Consider the following 16,567-nt stretch of genomic DNA (forward strand, 5'->3'; position numbering starts at 1 on the left):
TCTTTACATTTTGAATGCTTAGCAGGACAGGAAAATTGTCTAATTCACACAATTATCAAGAGGACATCCCTGGTCATCCCTACTGCCTCTGATCTGGCAGACTCAACAAACACAAATGCTTTGTTTGTAAATTATGTCTGAATGTTGGAGCGTGCCCCTGGTTTGCTTAATATACGCAATTTGAAAGGATCATACTTTTACTTTAGTAGTATTTTACTGGGTGACTTTCACTTTTACCATTTTCTATTAAGATACTGTATCTTTACTTTTACTCAAGTATGAGAATTGGGTACTTTTTCCACCACTGCTAATATGGTGAGAGTTGAGTAGATAGGATGAGAGGAATAAAGAGGATTAATATGAGGGTGCAGCCTGGAGGTGGAGGAGGCCCGGTGGAGTTGGGTTTCAGCGCAGGGGGGTGGCCCTGGCCTGCAACGGGAGAAGTCAGAGTTTGTTCAGCAGACAAACCAAGGAGGGTTAGTTCGGGTCTGTTCGTTTCACTAACTGAGGTTGTTTGGTTCAGTCGCTGAATGCAGTGAAAAGTTTACACAGCTCACCAGACAGTCGCTGGTTTCGTGGGCCGAGGAACAACTGAGCTGACGGATGAGCGGACATTGTTGTTGTTTTTCTCAGGTGTGACTGGCAATAGGTGTAGGCAACAAAAGTGCCTGCTCCTTTGTAAACAACAGAGATTTGAGATGAAGATACCGGACGTGATTCAAGTCCTCCTTTTGGTCCAAAGTAAGTAGTCAACCCAACTTGAAATACTACACAGTTATTTTATTAGCTTTTCGACTACTATAATTTTGTCAAGCCTATACACATTGTGTTCATTTTGGGTCATGATGCATTTGATCTCGCCCAGTTGAACCTAACACACAACACAGTGAGTCTGAGCAGTTATGCACTGTTTTAGCACTAGATTTGTGAATGCGTGTGTGAGCGTGAGTGCGTATATGTGCACGCATGGGTATGGGGTTATGGGTCCTGTTGCCAAACCAGCAAGGAAAGCTCAACATTTCAAAGGCTGAAGTAGATGGCACATTTTCTCATGCCCACAAAATGTCAGATGAGAGGTAGTCCTACCCTGTTGTTGTTTTGACAGAAATTCTCATCTAAAGAAAAAACAGCTGCTAGAACTCTGCTTCCAGACAGAACTATGAACTAACTGTCTGTCTGTCGGTCTGTGCTTATTTTTTTCTCTCCTATGATTCTCTTAACAGAGGACTGTAAAGCAGTTGAGTGTTATGGGATGTGTGTTTGAATACTGGTTGATGACCAGTACAGTCTTCACTTACTGATTCACTAGAATGGAAGGCACAGCTGTTCAGACTAGAGCATGCAACTGTATGTGTGTGTGTGTGTGTGTGTGTGTGTGTGTGTGTGTGTGTGTGTGTGTGTGTGTGTGTGTGTGTGTGTGTGTGTGTGTGTGTGTGTGTGTGTGTGTGTGTGTGTGTGTGTGTGTGTGTGTGTCTTAGCCCATGAAACAGGTCTGGTGATGCTGCAGGTGGCTATGGGTGGGGATGTGATCTCTTGCATGCCTCTATGCAGGTATATGTTTGAGTACATTATGTGTTTGACTATGTATCTAATATACAATGTGTGTGTTTCTGTCATTGGGTGTTTCTGTGGTGTGGAGTAACAAAGAGTAAATGACAGTGTGTATTATAGGGTCTGTTTTTCCGGTGTGGTAAAGTTGTGGTGTTAGTTGCATGCTCTAGTCTGGTGGGGCTGATTCCTCTACGCCTCTCTTACTTAACACCCACACAGCTACGTAGGCTTACCCTCCACCACTCTCTCCCACCCCCACCCCCACTCATACTCAACCCCATCACCTCACCTCTCTTCCATCAGAGCAAAAAGCTGCCACCTTACGTCCTCCTCTTATCACCCCTCACTCTCTCTTTTACTTTCTCTCTCCTTTAACCTGCTTTCCCCAACTCTTTCCTACCCTCTCTCTCTGCCCATTTATCTATTTCTCCCTCTCTCCCTCTCTCTCTCTCAATTAAATTAAATTAAATTCAAGGGGCTTTATTGGCATGGGAAACGTAAATTAATATTGACCAAAGCAAGTGAAGTAGATAATATGCAAAAGTGAAATAAACAATAAAAATCAACAGTGAACATTACACTCACAGAAGTTCCAAAAGAATAAAGACATTTCAAATGTCATATTATGTCTATATACAGAGTTGTAGCAATATACAAGTGGTTAAAGTACAAAAGGGAAAATAAATAAACATAAATATGGATTGTATTTACAATGGTGTTTGTTCTTCACTGGTTGACCTTTTCTTGTGGCAACAGGTCACAAATCTTGCTGCTGTGATGGCACACTGTGGTATTTCACCCAGTAGATATGGGAGTTTATCAAAATTGGGTTTGTTTTCGAATTCTTTGTGGATCTGTGTAATCTGAGGGAAATATGTGTCTCTAATATGGTCATACATTGGGCAGGAGGTTAGGAAGTGCAGCTCAGTTTCCACCTCATTTTGTGGGCAGTGTGCACATAGCCTGTCTTCTCTTGAGAGCCAGGTCTGCATAGCAAGGCTATGCTCACTGAGTCTGTACATAGTCAAAGCTTTCCTTAAGTTTGGGTCAGTCACAGTGGTCAGGTATTCTGCCACTGTGTACTCTCTGTTAAGGGCTAAATAGCATTCTAGTTTGCTCTGTTTTTTGTTTAATTCTTTCCATAGTGTCAAGTAATTATCTTTTTGTTTTCTCATGATTTGGTTGAGTCTAATTGTGTGCCTGTCCCGGGGCTCTGTGGGGTGTGTTTGTGAACAGAGCCCCAGGACCAGCTTGCTTAGGGGACTCTTCTCCAGGTTCTCTGTAGGTGATGGCTTTGTTATGGAAGGTTTGGGAATTGCTTCCTTTTAGGTGGTTGTAGGCTCTTTTCTGGATTTTGATAATTAGCGGCTATCGGCCTAATTCTGCTCTGCATTCATTATTTGGTGTTCTACGTTGTACAGGGAGGATAATTTTGCAGAATTCTGCATGCAGAGTCTCAATTGGGTGTTTGTCTCATTTTGTGAATTCTTGGTTGGTGAGCGGACCCCAGACCTCACAACCATAAAGGGCAATGGGTTCTATAACTGATTCAAGTATTTTTTCCCAGATCCTAATCTCTCTTTCTTTCTTTCTTTCTTTCTTTCTTTCTTTCTTTCTTTCTTTCTTTCTTTCTTTCTTTCTTTCTTTCTTTCTTTCTTTCTTTCTTTCTTTCTTTTCTTTCTGTCTATCTTTCTTTCTTTCTTTCTTTCTTTATGGTACAGCTGTGTATAGTTTTTACCTATACTTCTTCTCTCTGAGTGTGATTGGTGGGCCAAGATGTGTGTTTGTGGAGCTCTGGACAGGATGAGCCAATCAGAGGCAAAGTCAACAGAAAGAAAGGGATGTTATAAGTCAGCTGGAGCAGCATCCTCGCTCATAGCTTTGTTCTTATAGGCACATATCTGGCATCACTTTAATACTCCCCAAATCCCAACCATAAACCCATTCGGGATGGAATTGCAAAACTGACCTTGAATCAGCGTGTAGCGGCCTCTTGCTCATCGTCCATTTTCCACCAGAATGTGTTCCTCAACTGAACACTTCATCCTTTTCAAAGGGTTCCAAAATAGGTTCCCATGAACACTTGATCTAGGGTTTTCCCCCAGTGTGTCGAATGGTTGAAGTTATCCAGTGGCATTGAAACAGCATGTTGAGTGACCTTTGGCTTTGGACTGGCTATGACACCTTGGGATTTGATGGGGTCTCTTTAGCTGTAATGCTACTGCTGTAATGTTACTGTAGCTTCTGTGGGTTTTTCCTGATTCTCCTGTGGTGTGTGTATCTGAGTGTGTTTTTACATACACGTGTGTGTTTAACCAGAGTCCCATGTTGTGTGTGTGTGTGTGTTTGTGTGTGTGACTAGCGTCTGTGTTTGTAATTACAGTACGATGATTCTCATGTTTCTGTTACAGTCCCTGCGGCCTTTTTCATCACTGCTGGTGAGTAGCCTCTCACTGTTTTACCGGACTAGTGTGTGTGTTTGTATATATTTAGTATGTGTGCAACTTTAATGTGTTAGGTCTGAGTGTGTGTGTACAGTATAAGTGTGTGTGTATTAGATATGACCGTGTTTGTGGGTGTGTTTATGTCATGCAAATACTGTAAGTGCATGCTTCTTTCTTTCGTTTAGTGTTGGCTCAGTCCGACAGCAGCAGTGTGGTTGTTGCGGGCTACAACGTGAGCGCCCCCACTGGCTCTAGGGTGGTACTGCAGTGTGTGAGCGGGCGCATGGTGTGGACCAGGGACAGTCTGAAGGACAGACAGAGGGTGGTCCACTGGGACCTGTACCGCCCAGGGCCAGACTATGCCATGGAGAGGGTGGCAGACATGTTCTCTGCTGGAGACCAGCGCATCTATAATGGACACAACCAGGGGAGGGTCAGCCTCAGCCTATCAGCTTTCAACGACGGAAACTTCTCTCTCGTCATCAGAGGTGAGAGCTGTCTGTCTCTGTCTTTTTGTCTGTTTCTCTTAATGTGACTTGAGGCCATCTCTTTCTCCTTATCTTTCTCTCTCTCTCCCTCTCTCTCTCTCTCCCTCTCTCTTTCTCTCTCTCCCTCTCTCTTTCTCCCTCTCTCTTTCTCTCTCTCTCCCACTCTCTCTAGACATTGCGATAAGTGACCGAGGCCTGTACTCCTGTAACCTGCACCATCACTACTGTCACCTGTATGAGACGATCAGAATACAGGTCAACGTCACCAAGTCACGTAAGTTCTGCCTTATCCCAAGTAGGGGAAAATCGTCATGATATGGTCATATTGTGGTCCTAACCTCTCTCAACGTGTGGTTGTATTGTGATCTATCTGTGTGGGTTTCAGGTCGTAAGGAGCAGCGGTTCTGGGACGGTCAGAAAGCTGTGTTTGTGGTGTTGGTAGGCAGCACGGTGGTGTTGCCGTGTGTGAATCGCCGCTCTGTGTGGACAGAAGATGGCGGTGAGGAGGAACAGCAGGTGTGTGTGTGTGTGTGTGTGTGTGTGTGTGTGTGTGTGTGTTATGAATGCTTTTAAACAGCACTAGAATGAGATGAGGAAGAATTGGACAGTGATGTCATTTAGGAGGAATGTATCTGGGCAGGAAGACAAATGAAACTCCAAGTGAATGGAACTGAATGGAAGGATTGGAACAGCTGGCTTCCTTAATGACATGATCTCAAATACTTCTCAGTCTCACTCTTGTCATGTATATTTCCTGGGCACTTTTATCACCTAATATCTATCTTAACCCTCTATCCCATCTTAGGTAGTGCATGCTTTCCCAGCATTGATTTCATTAATCATGTAAAGTCAGTCCAGTGATTACTTCAAGGGTAGTTGGAAAGAAGGATGTATGGTCTCTTTTACTATAATGTATTGTCCAATCCTTCTCTATCTGGTCTTAGGTGGTGCATTGGGACCGGCAGCCTCCGGGTGTTCGTCACGACCGTGCAGACCGTCTGATAGACCTGTATGCCTCTGGGGAGCAGCGCAGCTACGGACCCCTGTTCCTCCAGAGGAAGATGAACATCAGCGCTGAGTCCTTCTCACAGGGAGACTTCTCTCTGGCTATCTCTGCCCTGCAGGTCCTCTATAACACCATCCCGTGTCTGTCTACCTGTCTGTGCTCAACATGTGACAACTGTGTAACATCATAGCAACTACAGTGTTCCAGTGGTAAAACAGGGATATCTGGCTGTCTGCCCCACAGCCAGGAGATCAGGGTCTGTACACCTGTCACCTACATCATCACTACTGTGGTCTTCATGAGAGAAGACAGTTTCAGCTCACCGTAGGACCACCTGAGCCTCGGGCTACTGTTGCCCCCAGAGCACTGCCCAACCAAGACAAGGGTGAGATACTGCATGTACACACACAGACACACAGACATACATAATACATAATATACAGTACACACAGATACACACTATACTGCACTCCAGTTGACCACTGTAGAAATCGTACACGTGTTTATGTACAACTTAGAGAGAAATCCCAGCTGCTCTTTCATTTGCTCTCCTCCCTCCCTATCCCTTTTTCCCTATCGTCCTCAAACATCATTGGCTTTTCCTTTTTTCCAAACAGCACATTTTAAGAGGGGGGAGGGGAGGAGGAAGAGGGGGACGAATAGAAGGAGAGTGGGAGTATAGGAGGAGCAGGGAGAGAGAAAAGAGAAGGAGAGAGGGGGAGTATAGGAGGAGCAGGGAGAGAGAAAAGAGAAGGAGAGAGGGGGAGTAACCAGTCGTAGTTAGGGGATTAGATTTGTTTTATGAGCAGCTCTTCCTGCCTTGTCAGCTAGTGCGGCGCCAGACCCCTAAACCACCCTCCTCCCTCTTCCTCACCCCCATACCCCTCCTTACGACACCTCCCCCTCTTCACCCATCTCTCCCAACCCAACCCAGCCTTCCAAATCCTCCTTACCCCAACCCACCCTGGCCAGTCTCCCTAACCTGCCCCCTCCTTACCCCTCCTCCCATCCAAGACAGCCTTCCAAATCTCCCACGCCTTACCTAGCAAACCCACCCACGCCAGTCTCCATAACTTCCTAAACCCACTCCACCACCTCTCAGCATTCAGCCCCCCCCCTCCCCACTCTCAAGAGGGAAAATGTGGAGGGTAGATGGAGTGTGTGTGACGGGGAGGGGGGTGTAGTCTGAGGTTAGTTTTGAGGATCTGGTTTTGTCTTCAGACAGTCCCTGTCCCATTCCGCTCACTCTGCCACCAGACTCTCTCTCCCTCCCAGTTAGCTATGCTCTCTCCCTTTCTCGTCCTTTCTCTTCCTTTCTCTCTAATTCCCATTATTACCTCCTTTTCTTTCTCCTTTTTTTCTTTGCTCCGTCCATGATCAGCAGATAAGTATGTGTTTACGTCTGGAAATCAGCCAACCCACCACTGCAAATGTAGAGAGAGAGAGGGTGTGTGTGTGTGTGTGTGTGTGTGTGTGTGTGTGTGTGTGTGTGTGTGTGTGTGTGTGTGTGTGTGTGTGTGTGTGTGTGTGTGTGTGTGTGTGTGTTCGGGGAGGGGGTGCTATTCTGAAGCCACTAATGGGAGAATGTGGGAAAGTCATTGAGTGTGGTTGAGAAATATCTGTGTTCTTTGGAGCCATGGCTGTGTGTGTACAGTATTTGTGTTTGGGTGTGTGTGTGTGTTTTCTCTCAATTCAAAGTTCCTCCAATCTCAGTGGAATAACATGTTTAAAACTGAACTCTCAGCAATTCCCAAAACCCCCTACTACACCCCACCTCCCATCCATGACAGAACTGACACACACACACACACACACACACACACACACACACACACACACACACACACACACACACACACACACACACACACACACACACACACACACACACACACACACACACACACACACACACACACACACACACACACACACACACACACACACACACACACACACACACACACACACACACACCAGTAGATTCTGTGCCTGCAGTACCCTCTGATTCTGCCCAGGGTGTCTGGCTTGCTGTTGACTTTGGCCAGACCGGACATTCTAAACGAGTTAGAGCATTTTTCTCTCTCCCTCTATCTCTCTCTTTATCGCTGTCTCATTCCTGTTTTTCTCCTCTACCTATCCTGAGCTCCCACAGGCACTTATTTGAACTTGACTTTGCCTACGTCTAGAGTTTGTTTACCTCCATCTCATCAAAATGTATTCACTTTTCTCTCTCCCTCATGCTCTCTTCCTCCCCTCTGCCTTCCTCTTTCTTTTTCATTCTCCTGCTTTCTCGCTCTCTTTTTCATTGTTTATTGACAGAATCAGGTAGATCTCCTCAAAAGGGCATTGGATAGCATGAACAAAGGCAAATCATCTGGATGGGACATTATTCCTCCTGAGGTCTATTACATTAAAAAAAAATCAGAGACAGCAGAGGTTCAAACTGTAGAACCCAGTTCCTACATTTGAATATAAAAATGGATTTGATCAATCTAAACTATGCTACATTTTATCTCTGGGACACTCAGGATGACAAATCAGAGCAAGATTACTGAATGTAAGTACATTATTTACCTTCAGAGGTGAATGTATCAACCAGTTGCTGTGATAAGTGTTTTGTTGTTGTGCACTCTCCTCAAACAATAGTGTGGTATTGTTTCACTGTAATAGCTACTGTAAATGTAACGGTCGTCATAGTCGTTCTCCTCCTCAGACGAGGAGGAGCATGGATCGGACCAACACGCAGAGTGGGTAGTGCTCATGATAATTTATTAACTCGAAACTGAACACTAACATGAAACCAAAATAACAAAAATGAATACAACCGACAACAGTCCCGTGTGGCACGAATACAAACACGGAAACAAACACCCACAAAACACACGTGAAACCCAGGCTGCCTAAGTATGATTCTCAATCAGGGACAACGATTGACAGCTGCCTTTGATTGAGAATCATACCCGGCCGAACACAAACATCCCAACATAGAAAATCACACATAGACAAACCCACCCAACTCACGCCCTGACCAACTAAATAAATACAAGACAAAAGAAAACAGGTCAGGAACGTGACATAACCCCCCCCCTTAAGGTGCGAACTCCGGGCGCACCAGCATAAACTCTAGGGGAGGGTCTGGGTGGGCGTCTGTCCACGGTGGCGGCTCTGGCGCTGGTCGTGGTCCCCACCCCACCATAGTCAATCCCCTCTTCCGTAGCCTCCTCCAAATTAACTCCACTAGATTAAGGGGCAGCACCGGACTAAGGGGCAGCACCGGACTGAGGGGCAACACCGGACTGAGGGGCAGCACTGGACTGAGGGGCAGCACCGGACTGAGGGGCAGCACTGGACTGAGGGGCAGCACCGGACTGAGGGGCAGCACCGGACTGAGGGATCCTGGCTGGCTCTGGCGGATCCTGGCTGGCTGGCTCTGGCGGATCCTGGCTGGCTGGCTCTGGCGGATCCTGGCTGGCTGGCGGATCCTGGCTGGCTGGCGGATCCTGGCTGGCTGGCGGATCCTGGCTGGCTGGCGGATCCTGGCTGGCCGGCTCTGGCGGATCCTGGCTGGCCGGCTCTGGCGGATCCTGGCTGGCCGGCTCTGGCGGATCCTGGCTGGCCGGCTCTGGCGGATCCTGGCTGGACGGCTCTGGCGGGTCCTGGCTGGACGGCTCTGGCGGGTCCTGGCTGGACGGCTCTGGCTGGTCCTGGCTGGACGGCTCTGGCTGGTCCTGGCTGGCGGAAGGCTCTGGCTGCTCCTGTCTGGTGGAAGGCTCTGGCTGCTCCTGTCTGGCGGAAGGCTCTGGCTGCTCCTGTCTGGCGGAAGGCTCTGGCTGCTCCTGTCTGGCGGAAGGCTCTGGCTGCTCCTGTCCCGGGCTCTGACGGCTCGGGACAGACGGGCAGCTCTGACTGCTCGGGACAGACGGGCAGCTCTAACGGCTCGGGACAGACGGACAGCTCTGACGGCTCGGGACAGACGGACAGCTCTGACGGCTCGGGACAGACGGACAGCTCTGACGGCTCGGGACAGACGGACAGCTCTGACGGTGCTGTGCAGGCAGGCAGCTCAGACAGCGCTGGGCAGGCAGACAGTTCAGACAGCGCTGGGCAGGCAGACAGTTCAGATAGCGCTGGGCAGGCAGACAGTTCAGACAGCGCTGGGCAGGCAGACAGTTCAGACAGTGCTGGGCAGGCAGACAGTTCAGACAGCGCTGGGCAGGCAGGCAGCTCAGACACTGGCTGCGCTGGAGAGGATGAAGGCTCTGACAGCGCTGGACAGGTGGGAGCAACTGGAGAGAGAAAACGGAGAGACAGCCTGGTGCGGGGGGCTGCCACCGGAGGACTGGTACGTGGAGGTGGCACCGGAAAAACCGGACCGTGAAGGAGGACACGCGCTCTTGAGCACCGAGCCTGCCCAACCTTACCAGGTTGAATGGTCCCCGTAGCCCTGCCAGTGCGGCGAGGTGGAAAAACCCGCACTGGGCTATGCTGGCGAACTGGGGACACCATTTGTAAGGCTGGTGCCATGTACGCCGGCCCGAGGAGACGCACTGGAGGCCAGATGCGTTGGGCCGGCTTCATGACACCCGGCTCGATGCCCAACCTAGCCCGGCCAGTGCGGCAAGGTGGAATAGCCCGCACTGGACTAAGCACGCGTACTGGGGACACCGTGCGCTTTACCGCATAACACGGTGTCTGACCAGTACGACCCCCTTTGCAGAGGGTTCTACCTAGAAACCTTTATGTAGGGTTCTTCATAGAACCCTCTATAAATGGTTCTACCAAGAACTCTTTTATCACCTAAAGGTTCTTCCTAGAACTCTCTATGAACAGTTCTACCAAGAACCCTTTTATCTTTTAAGGGTTATTCTTAGAACCCTCTATGAATGGTTCCACCAGCCTTATTAGCCTTTTAAATTAAAGTCTTTATGACTACATACTGTATATCAAAAGGACTTTCTTCGAGGGCCTAGTTATACCCTAACAATGGTGTTAGGAAACTTCTGGTTTACAGGCCACATCAGGCCTGCAAATCACATTATGCACACTTGCAAAGTGATGTGTACTTCCTATTGGAATCCAGCCAGAGTGAGGATATTCAACAATTAGAACTTTTAATCACTCGCAGCCTGAATTCAGAATGGGAAGATGGATAAATAAGACTACCTAAACCAGGGGCATCAAACTCATTCCTTGGAGGGCCTAGTGTCTGCTGTTGGTTTTGTGTTTTCCTTTCAATTGAGACCTAGACAACCAGGTGAGGGGAGTTCCTTAGTAATTTGTGACCTTAATTCATCAATCACAAGGGAGGAGCGAAAACCCGCTGACACTTGGCCCTCCGTGGAATGAGTTTGACACGTGATCCAAACCATCTAAACTGGAAGTGAATATCAAGGGTGACAGTCACAGTAAGCACACACATATACAACGCATACTGGCAACAGTACACCCATCATCAGTACTTTTAATAAAAAATAAACAATCGTCAGTTTTATAACTGAACATTTACAATTATTTGTGTAAAAATAAAATAAAATATGACTCCAAACTCTCACGGTATGGTAATTGCTTGGTGAAAAAACAAAAACAATGCTCAATCAAAACCGTATAACATATAGCAGAATGCTTTTGACACACCCACTCCTTTCCTTTCGACCCACCTACTCCTTTCCTTTCGACACAGCCAGTCCTTTCCTTTCGACACACCCACTCCTTTCCTTTCGACACATCAACTCCTTTCCTTTCGACACACCTACTCCTTTCCTTTCGACACACCCAGTCCTTTCCTTTCGACACACCCAGTCCTTTCCACTCCTTTCCTTTCGACACACCCTCTCGAACATACTCCAGTCACCATATTAGGCTGCAGCTACCCCCTTCTCCCCCCTCCCATTTGGCCCACTTCTCAGTGTTGTTCAGGCAGAGAGTGGAAGGGTCTGTCTGAGACCACACACACACACACACACACACACACACACACACACACACACACACACACACACACACACACACACACACACACACACACACACACACACACACACACACACACACACACACACACACACACACACACACACACACACACACACACACACACACACACAGAGGAGGATCCCAGGAGATGGACCAAGGCCAAACAAACAGATGGTTCTGAATCAGATCCCTTTGTTTACGGTCGTCTCTGTGTTAAGTCTACTATGACAGACATGCTTGAAGAGTTACAGTACAGAAACCACTGAATCCCCCACTCTTTCCCTCTGTCCATCCTTCCATCACTCTCTCTCCTTCCCTCCATCCCTCTCTCTGTCTTTTACTGCCAGGAAAAGTAAATCACAGTATGACTTCAGGTCTGGAACTCGTTTTGGCTCAGACACGCTGGGCAGCTGCTCCCCGGCTGCCTCTTGCCTTGCACATTTTTTACGAGCATAAAGGAAACCAGCAGTTGTAGTGGCTCTACTTCTCAACACTCAGTAGATCAGCACACAGCTATTGTTGATTGTCCAATTGTTGTCCACTATCATGGATAAGTATTATTATTTTTTACAATGTTACAACACGGCTTGGCACTGGTAGGGATGACATCTTGGCGTTGGAGTTCCCAATTGACATGACAAAAGAGACAAAGATGCACGTATACATACACACACACATACTGTACACACACGTACACCCACTGAATAACTGTGAGATTGACTTAGCCCTAGCCAATGATTTCACAGTCTGATCTACCATCTACGTTGCCACTATAAACACCCCCCAGAACGGTCTGAAATCAAATCTGTACAAATACCCAAAAGCAAGTTCAGTCGTACAGAAACTAAATAAATTTTTTGGGGACATCTCCCTAAGCCTGAACATAGCAAACAGGTCGGTTAATGATTTATTATGTCTATGATGTACAGGAGATGATCCAATGTATTTAGCTGCTGTTGTTGTTCACTTGCTTTACCAGAGCAGCACCAGTGAAGCTTCCAACAGTGACTAGAGTGCCCCACCTGGTGGCCAGAATATACTTTTATCATAGTCTGGGTGTATCACAGACAGGGGGAGCCATTGGTTAACAATCCTCTCTCTGTTCCTCAGAGGATAGCAAGGCTGAGGCACCACGTGTCATCAACGTCATCCTGCCCGATCAGCGACATCATTTCCTGCTGCCCCTGGGCTACATCCTGACTACGCTCCTCCTCCTGGCCTTCATTGTGCTTATCATCATCATCTTTACCCACCGACGCAAGACCAAAGGTCTGAGCTCCTGTACTAAAACCTGACTAACTAACTTTGTATCTGTGTCTGTCAGCTTTCTCTCTCTGTCAGTGTGTCTGAGTCAGCCTGTCTTCATCTTTACTGTGTTTTTGTGTTTCAGCGGAGTTTTACCCACAGACATCTTTGAGGTGAGAAACTTGGACGCACACATGCACACGCTCGCTTTCTCACTCACTGACTCACTCACTGACTCACTCACTGACACACTCACTCCTCTCTCTGTGATAGATCCAACAGGGGCGACATGGCCACCAATGAGTTTGAGATGGACGTTCCTGAAGTCAAGACGTGCAACCAGGAGGAGAAGAAACTAGGTGTGTGTGTGTGTGTGTGTGTGTGTGTGTGTGTGTGTGTGTGTGTGTGTGTGTGTGTGTGTGTGTGTGTGTGTGAGTGTGTGTGTGTGTGTGTGTGTGTGTGTGTGTGTGTGTGTGTGTGTGTGTGTGTGTGTGTGTGTGTGTGTGTGTGTGTGTGTGTGTGTGTGTGTGTGTGTGTGTGTGGTGTGTATATATATATTCACTCCACTCTCTTCTGTCTCTCAGACTACAAAAACAACCTGCTGAGGGAGAAGGTTCAAATGTCCACCCTGCCCAAAGTCATCGACCTGGACAAAGGTAACACACACACACACACTTAAACCCTCCATGTCTCTCATCCATATGAAGTACGCAGGGCCGGCTCTAGCCTTTCTTTCTTTTGCTTTTCTTTTTTCATAACACACTTTATGCAATTCTACTCATTTTGCCATGGGGCAGATAATTATTTTAGCAGTTTTAAAAGGAATTTCCTGCAATTCTACTCATTTTGCCATGGGGTGGAGATACATTTTTCAGTTTGAAAGTAAATTTCCTGCAATTCTACACATTTTGCCATGACTTATGCCATGTTAATGATATCTGAGTGAGAGTGACTAACAAAATCAATGGGGGCCCCCTGGAGGTCAGGGTCCCTGGGCACGTGCCCTGTATGCTCGCTCGGTATTCGGCCATGATTACTACAAGTTTAGATAACTGGAGAGACTAATTTACCAATCTAAAAATTGTTAGCTGACATGGCTAATTGAGCGACTGTTAGTTACTGACAAAATAAGGGGAAAACTGATGATGCACAACACATTTTCGAACTTACACAACAGTAAGTTGAGACCCTGACTGAGTTTTTTCTAAATACACTGAGTGTACAAAACATTAAGAACACCTTCCTAAAAATATTTCTTTAACCCGTCTCCTCCCCTAAATCTATACTATTTTGATGTGAATAGAACAAGTAACATCAATAAGGGATCACAGCTTTCACCTGGATTCACCTGGTCAGTCTATGTCATATGTAAAGAGTAGGTGTTCTTAATGTTTTGTACACTCAGTACAAAATATTACATTCAGTTTACTATATATATATGTTTATTTATTTATTACAATAGTCTCTCTCTCTCTCTCTTTCAGAGATGGAGAAGGTGTATTGGAAATGAGAGGGGAGTCAGCTTGCTGCTGGCTGGTCCAGAGGCAGACGCTACAGACACAGGTTGCATTCCAAACCAACCCCTAGGCCCTCTGCTACTGGTGTTTCAGTGTACTGTAGGGATGTCCACTCTACTCCACTAGTCCCACCTCTACATTCCACCTCCAGCCTCTCACCCACAGTTAGACCCTTCACTCACATTTGATAACCACAATGTGATTGTAAAGCTTACTGTATGCTTCACAGGTGAAACAGTTTGTGCATATATTATGACGAAATGTTGTGACGTTTTTGTTCGTTTTGATGTTCGGGCAGGTTCATGCACACAAAACATTTTCTTGAGGCAAGTCAAAGTTCGGTAGTCGAAGTCTACACCCTTTTGTCGAGGATTGGTCAACTGCACTACTCCTAGTAGGAGTGGGAACTATGTAAGGGATTCTTCAAAGAAGTGTTTGTTGTCATTCAACGAGAGACAACTCGTTTTCATGCACATTTTTTCACGCGACTAAGACCTCCTCGGCCAAAACGTCAATTAATTACAGATTTCTGGATTTATCTTCAATTAATTCTGACTATTTTGAGGAAGTGTATACTGGCTATGTTGTTGCTTCAGCGTCTCGTGCTTTTTTCTTGTTTTTCAAGCGAAGGTCTTTTAAGGGAGTATGTGAGGCACAGACATTTGCTTAACCTAGCCGACTTCTGCTAGGAGCAAAGTGAACCTAGTACGTGGGCACCTTTAAACAGTTACACAGCAATACTATTACCTTCATATTGTTACAATTATGTAATTGGTTGCAAAAAATTGCCGTTGTGGGAAGGTATTTATTTACAAAGATGCACAGGGTTTAAATGACAGGGTTGCCGAAGCCCAGAGTTTTTCCCAAATTAGGTTAGATGGTTAGGGTAACTCCAGTCCCTATGAGGCAGGTACCTGTGTTCTTTCAGCAGCACTGAACCCTCTAGAGGGGAGTGAAGGCCATGACTTCTTCAGACAGCATTACACGCTACAGATATAAGTTATCCTTAGACACAGACCTAGGATCAACCTACAATCCCAACATTAACCATTAAGAGGGAACAATGCAAAACTGGCCATAGATCAGTGTCTAGGGGCAACTTCATCCTACTCTGCTTCACATTCGCAACTACAGTATATACTGTAATTGTTAATAAAAACCTATTGTGAGTGATCATACTGCCATCACGTGACTATATTGGTGTATTGTACGGTCACCTTTTGACTGACTAGGTCGTCATTGTAAAATATAACTGGTTTTCAATGACTTACCTGGCTAAACAGAGGTTAAATAAAGTGATACAAGTGTAATTGTCTAATAAATAAGCCATTGCATTGCACATTATGAACTGTTTTTATTTGTGTACTCTGATGCTTTATGTTACTATTGTATTGTATCGTTAATGGACTGAATCCCTTATACCCGTTAAGTTTTGACACTCCTGTATCATGTCTCCTTGTCTGCATAACAAATAGCTTATTGGGACAATAAAGATCTACTCTACCCAACTCTACTTTCTGTCTAGACTTTCCTCTGTCAACAGTTCTTCCATCTTATTGCAACAGAGGCATTTTATGTTAAAATACTCACATTATTCTTTGCTCTCCATGTTTGTTTGATGTAAATACACTTGTTCATGAATTCTACAAACAAAGTATGCCTGAAAAAAAACACTCAACTGGCTCTGTAGTGCAAATGAAACCACATGCTGTAGAGAGGCACATTAATTCGTATTTATGAGAGGTATTGACATGTTGAATGCACCAAGCTTTCTGTTTGAACTACTGGCGCACAGCTCGGACACCCATGCATACCCCACAAGACATGCCCACAAGAGGTAGTCAGAACAGACAATAGAAGGTGCACAGTACTAAATAGAGCCATGACTACATGGAGTAGGGTGCTGCCTTGACAGGAACTAATGGACCCCAGGAAGAGTAGGTGCTGCCTTGACAGGAACTAATGGACCCCAGGAAGAGTAGGTGTTGCCTTGGCAGGAACTAATGGACCCCAGGAAGAGTAGGTGCTGCCTTGACAGGAACTAATGGACCCCAGGAAGAGTAGGTGCTGCCTTGACAGGAACTAATGGACCCCAGGAAGAGTAGGTGTTGCCTTGACAGGAACTAATGGACCCCAGGAAGAGTAGGTGCTGCCTTGACAGGAACTAATGGACCCCAGGAAGAGTAGGTGCTGCCTTGACAGGAACTAATGGACCACAGGAAGAGTAGGTGTTGCCTTGACAGGAACTAATGGACCCCAGGAAGAGTAGGTGCTGCCTTGGCAGGAACTAATGGACCCCGGGAAGAGTAGGTGTTGCCTTGGCAGGAACTAATGGACCCC

General features: G+C 46.5%; 1 protein-coding gene across 1 annotated transcript; it reads left to right on the top strand.

Annotated features, from left to right (window-relative positions):
• Positions 1–446: 446 nt before the first annotated feature.
• LOC139535734 (matrix remodeling-associated protein 8-like) lies at positions 447–15,740 on the top strand. Its single transcript, XM_071335483.1, has 12 exons — positions 447–741; positions 3,963–3,989; positions 4,181–4,483; positions 4,656–4,757; positions 4,869–4,999; positions 5,428–5,607; positions 5,733–5,874; positions 12,576–12,734; positions 12,856–12,883; positions 12,984–13,069; positions 13,295–13,366; positions 14,195–15,740. Exons 1-12 carry the CDS (start codon positions 699–701, stop codon positions 14,218–14,220), a joined length of 1,299 nt encoding a protein of 432 aa, XP_071191584.1. The 5' UTR covers positions 447–698; the 3' UTR covers positions 14,221–15,740.
• Positions 15,741–16,567: the final 827 nt, after the last annotated feature.

The sequence above is a fragment of the Salvelinus alpinus genome, chromosome 12 (assembly GCF_045679555.1).
Source record: "Salvelinus alpinus chromosome 12, SLU_Salpinus.1, whole genome shotgun sequence".
In the NCBI taxonomy this organism is placed as follows: Eukaryota; Metazoa; Chordata; class Actinopteri; order Salmoniformes; family Salmonidae; genus Salvelinus; species Salvelinus alpinus.

Bases quoted from the DNA above. Each gene is read 5' to 3' on its own strand.
- LOC139535734 (XM_071335483.1), top strand. From the start codon at position 699: ATGAAGATACCGGACGTGATTCAAGTCCTCCTTTTGGTCCAAA. The intron at 5,875-12,575 runs GTGAGATACTGC...TCTGTTCCTCAG, and splicing joins ACTGCCCAACCAAGACAAGG to AGGATAGCAAGGCTGAGGCA. The intron at 12,735-12,855 runs GTCTGAGCTCCT...TTTGTGTTTCAG, and splicing joins CCACCGACGCAAGACCAAAG to CGGAGTTTTACCCACAGACA.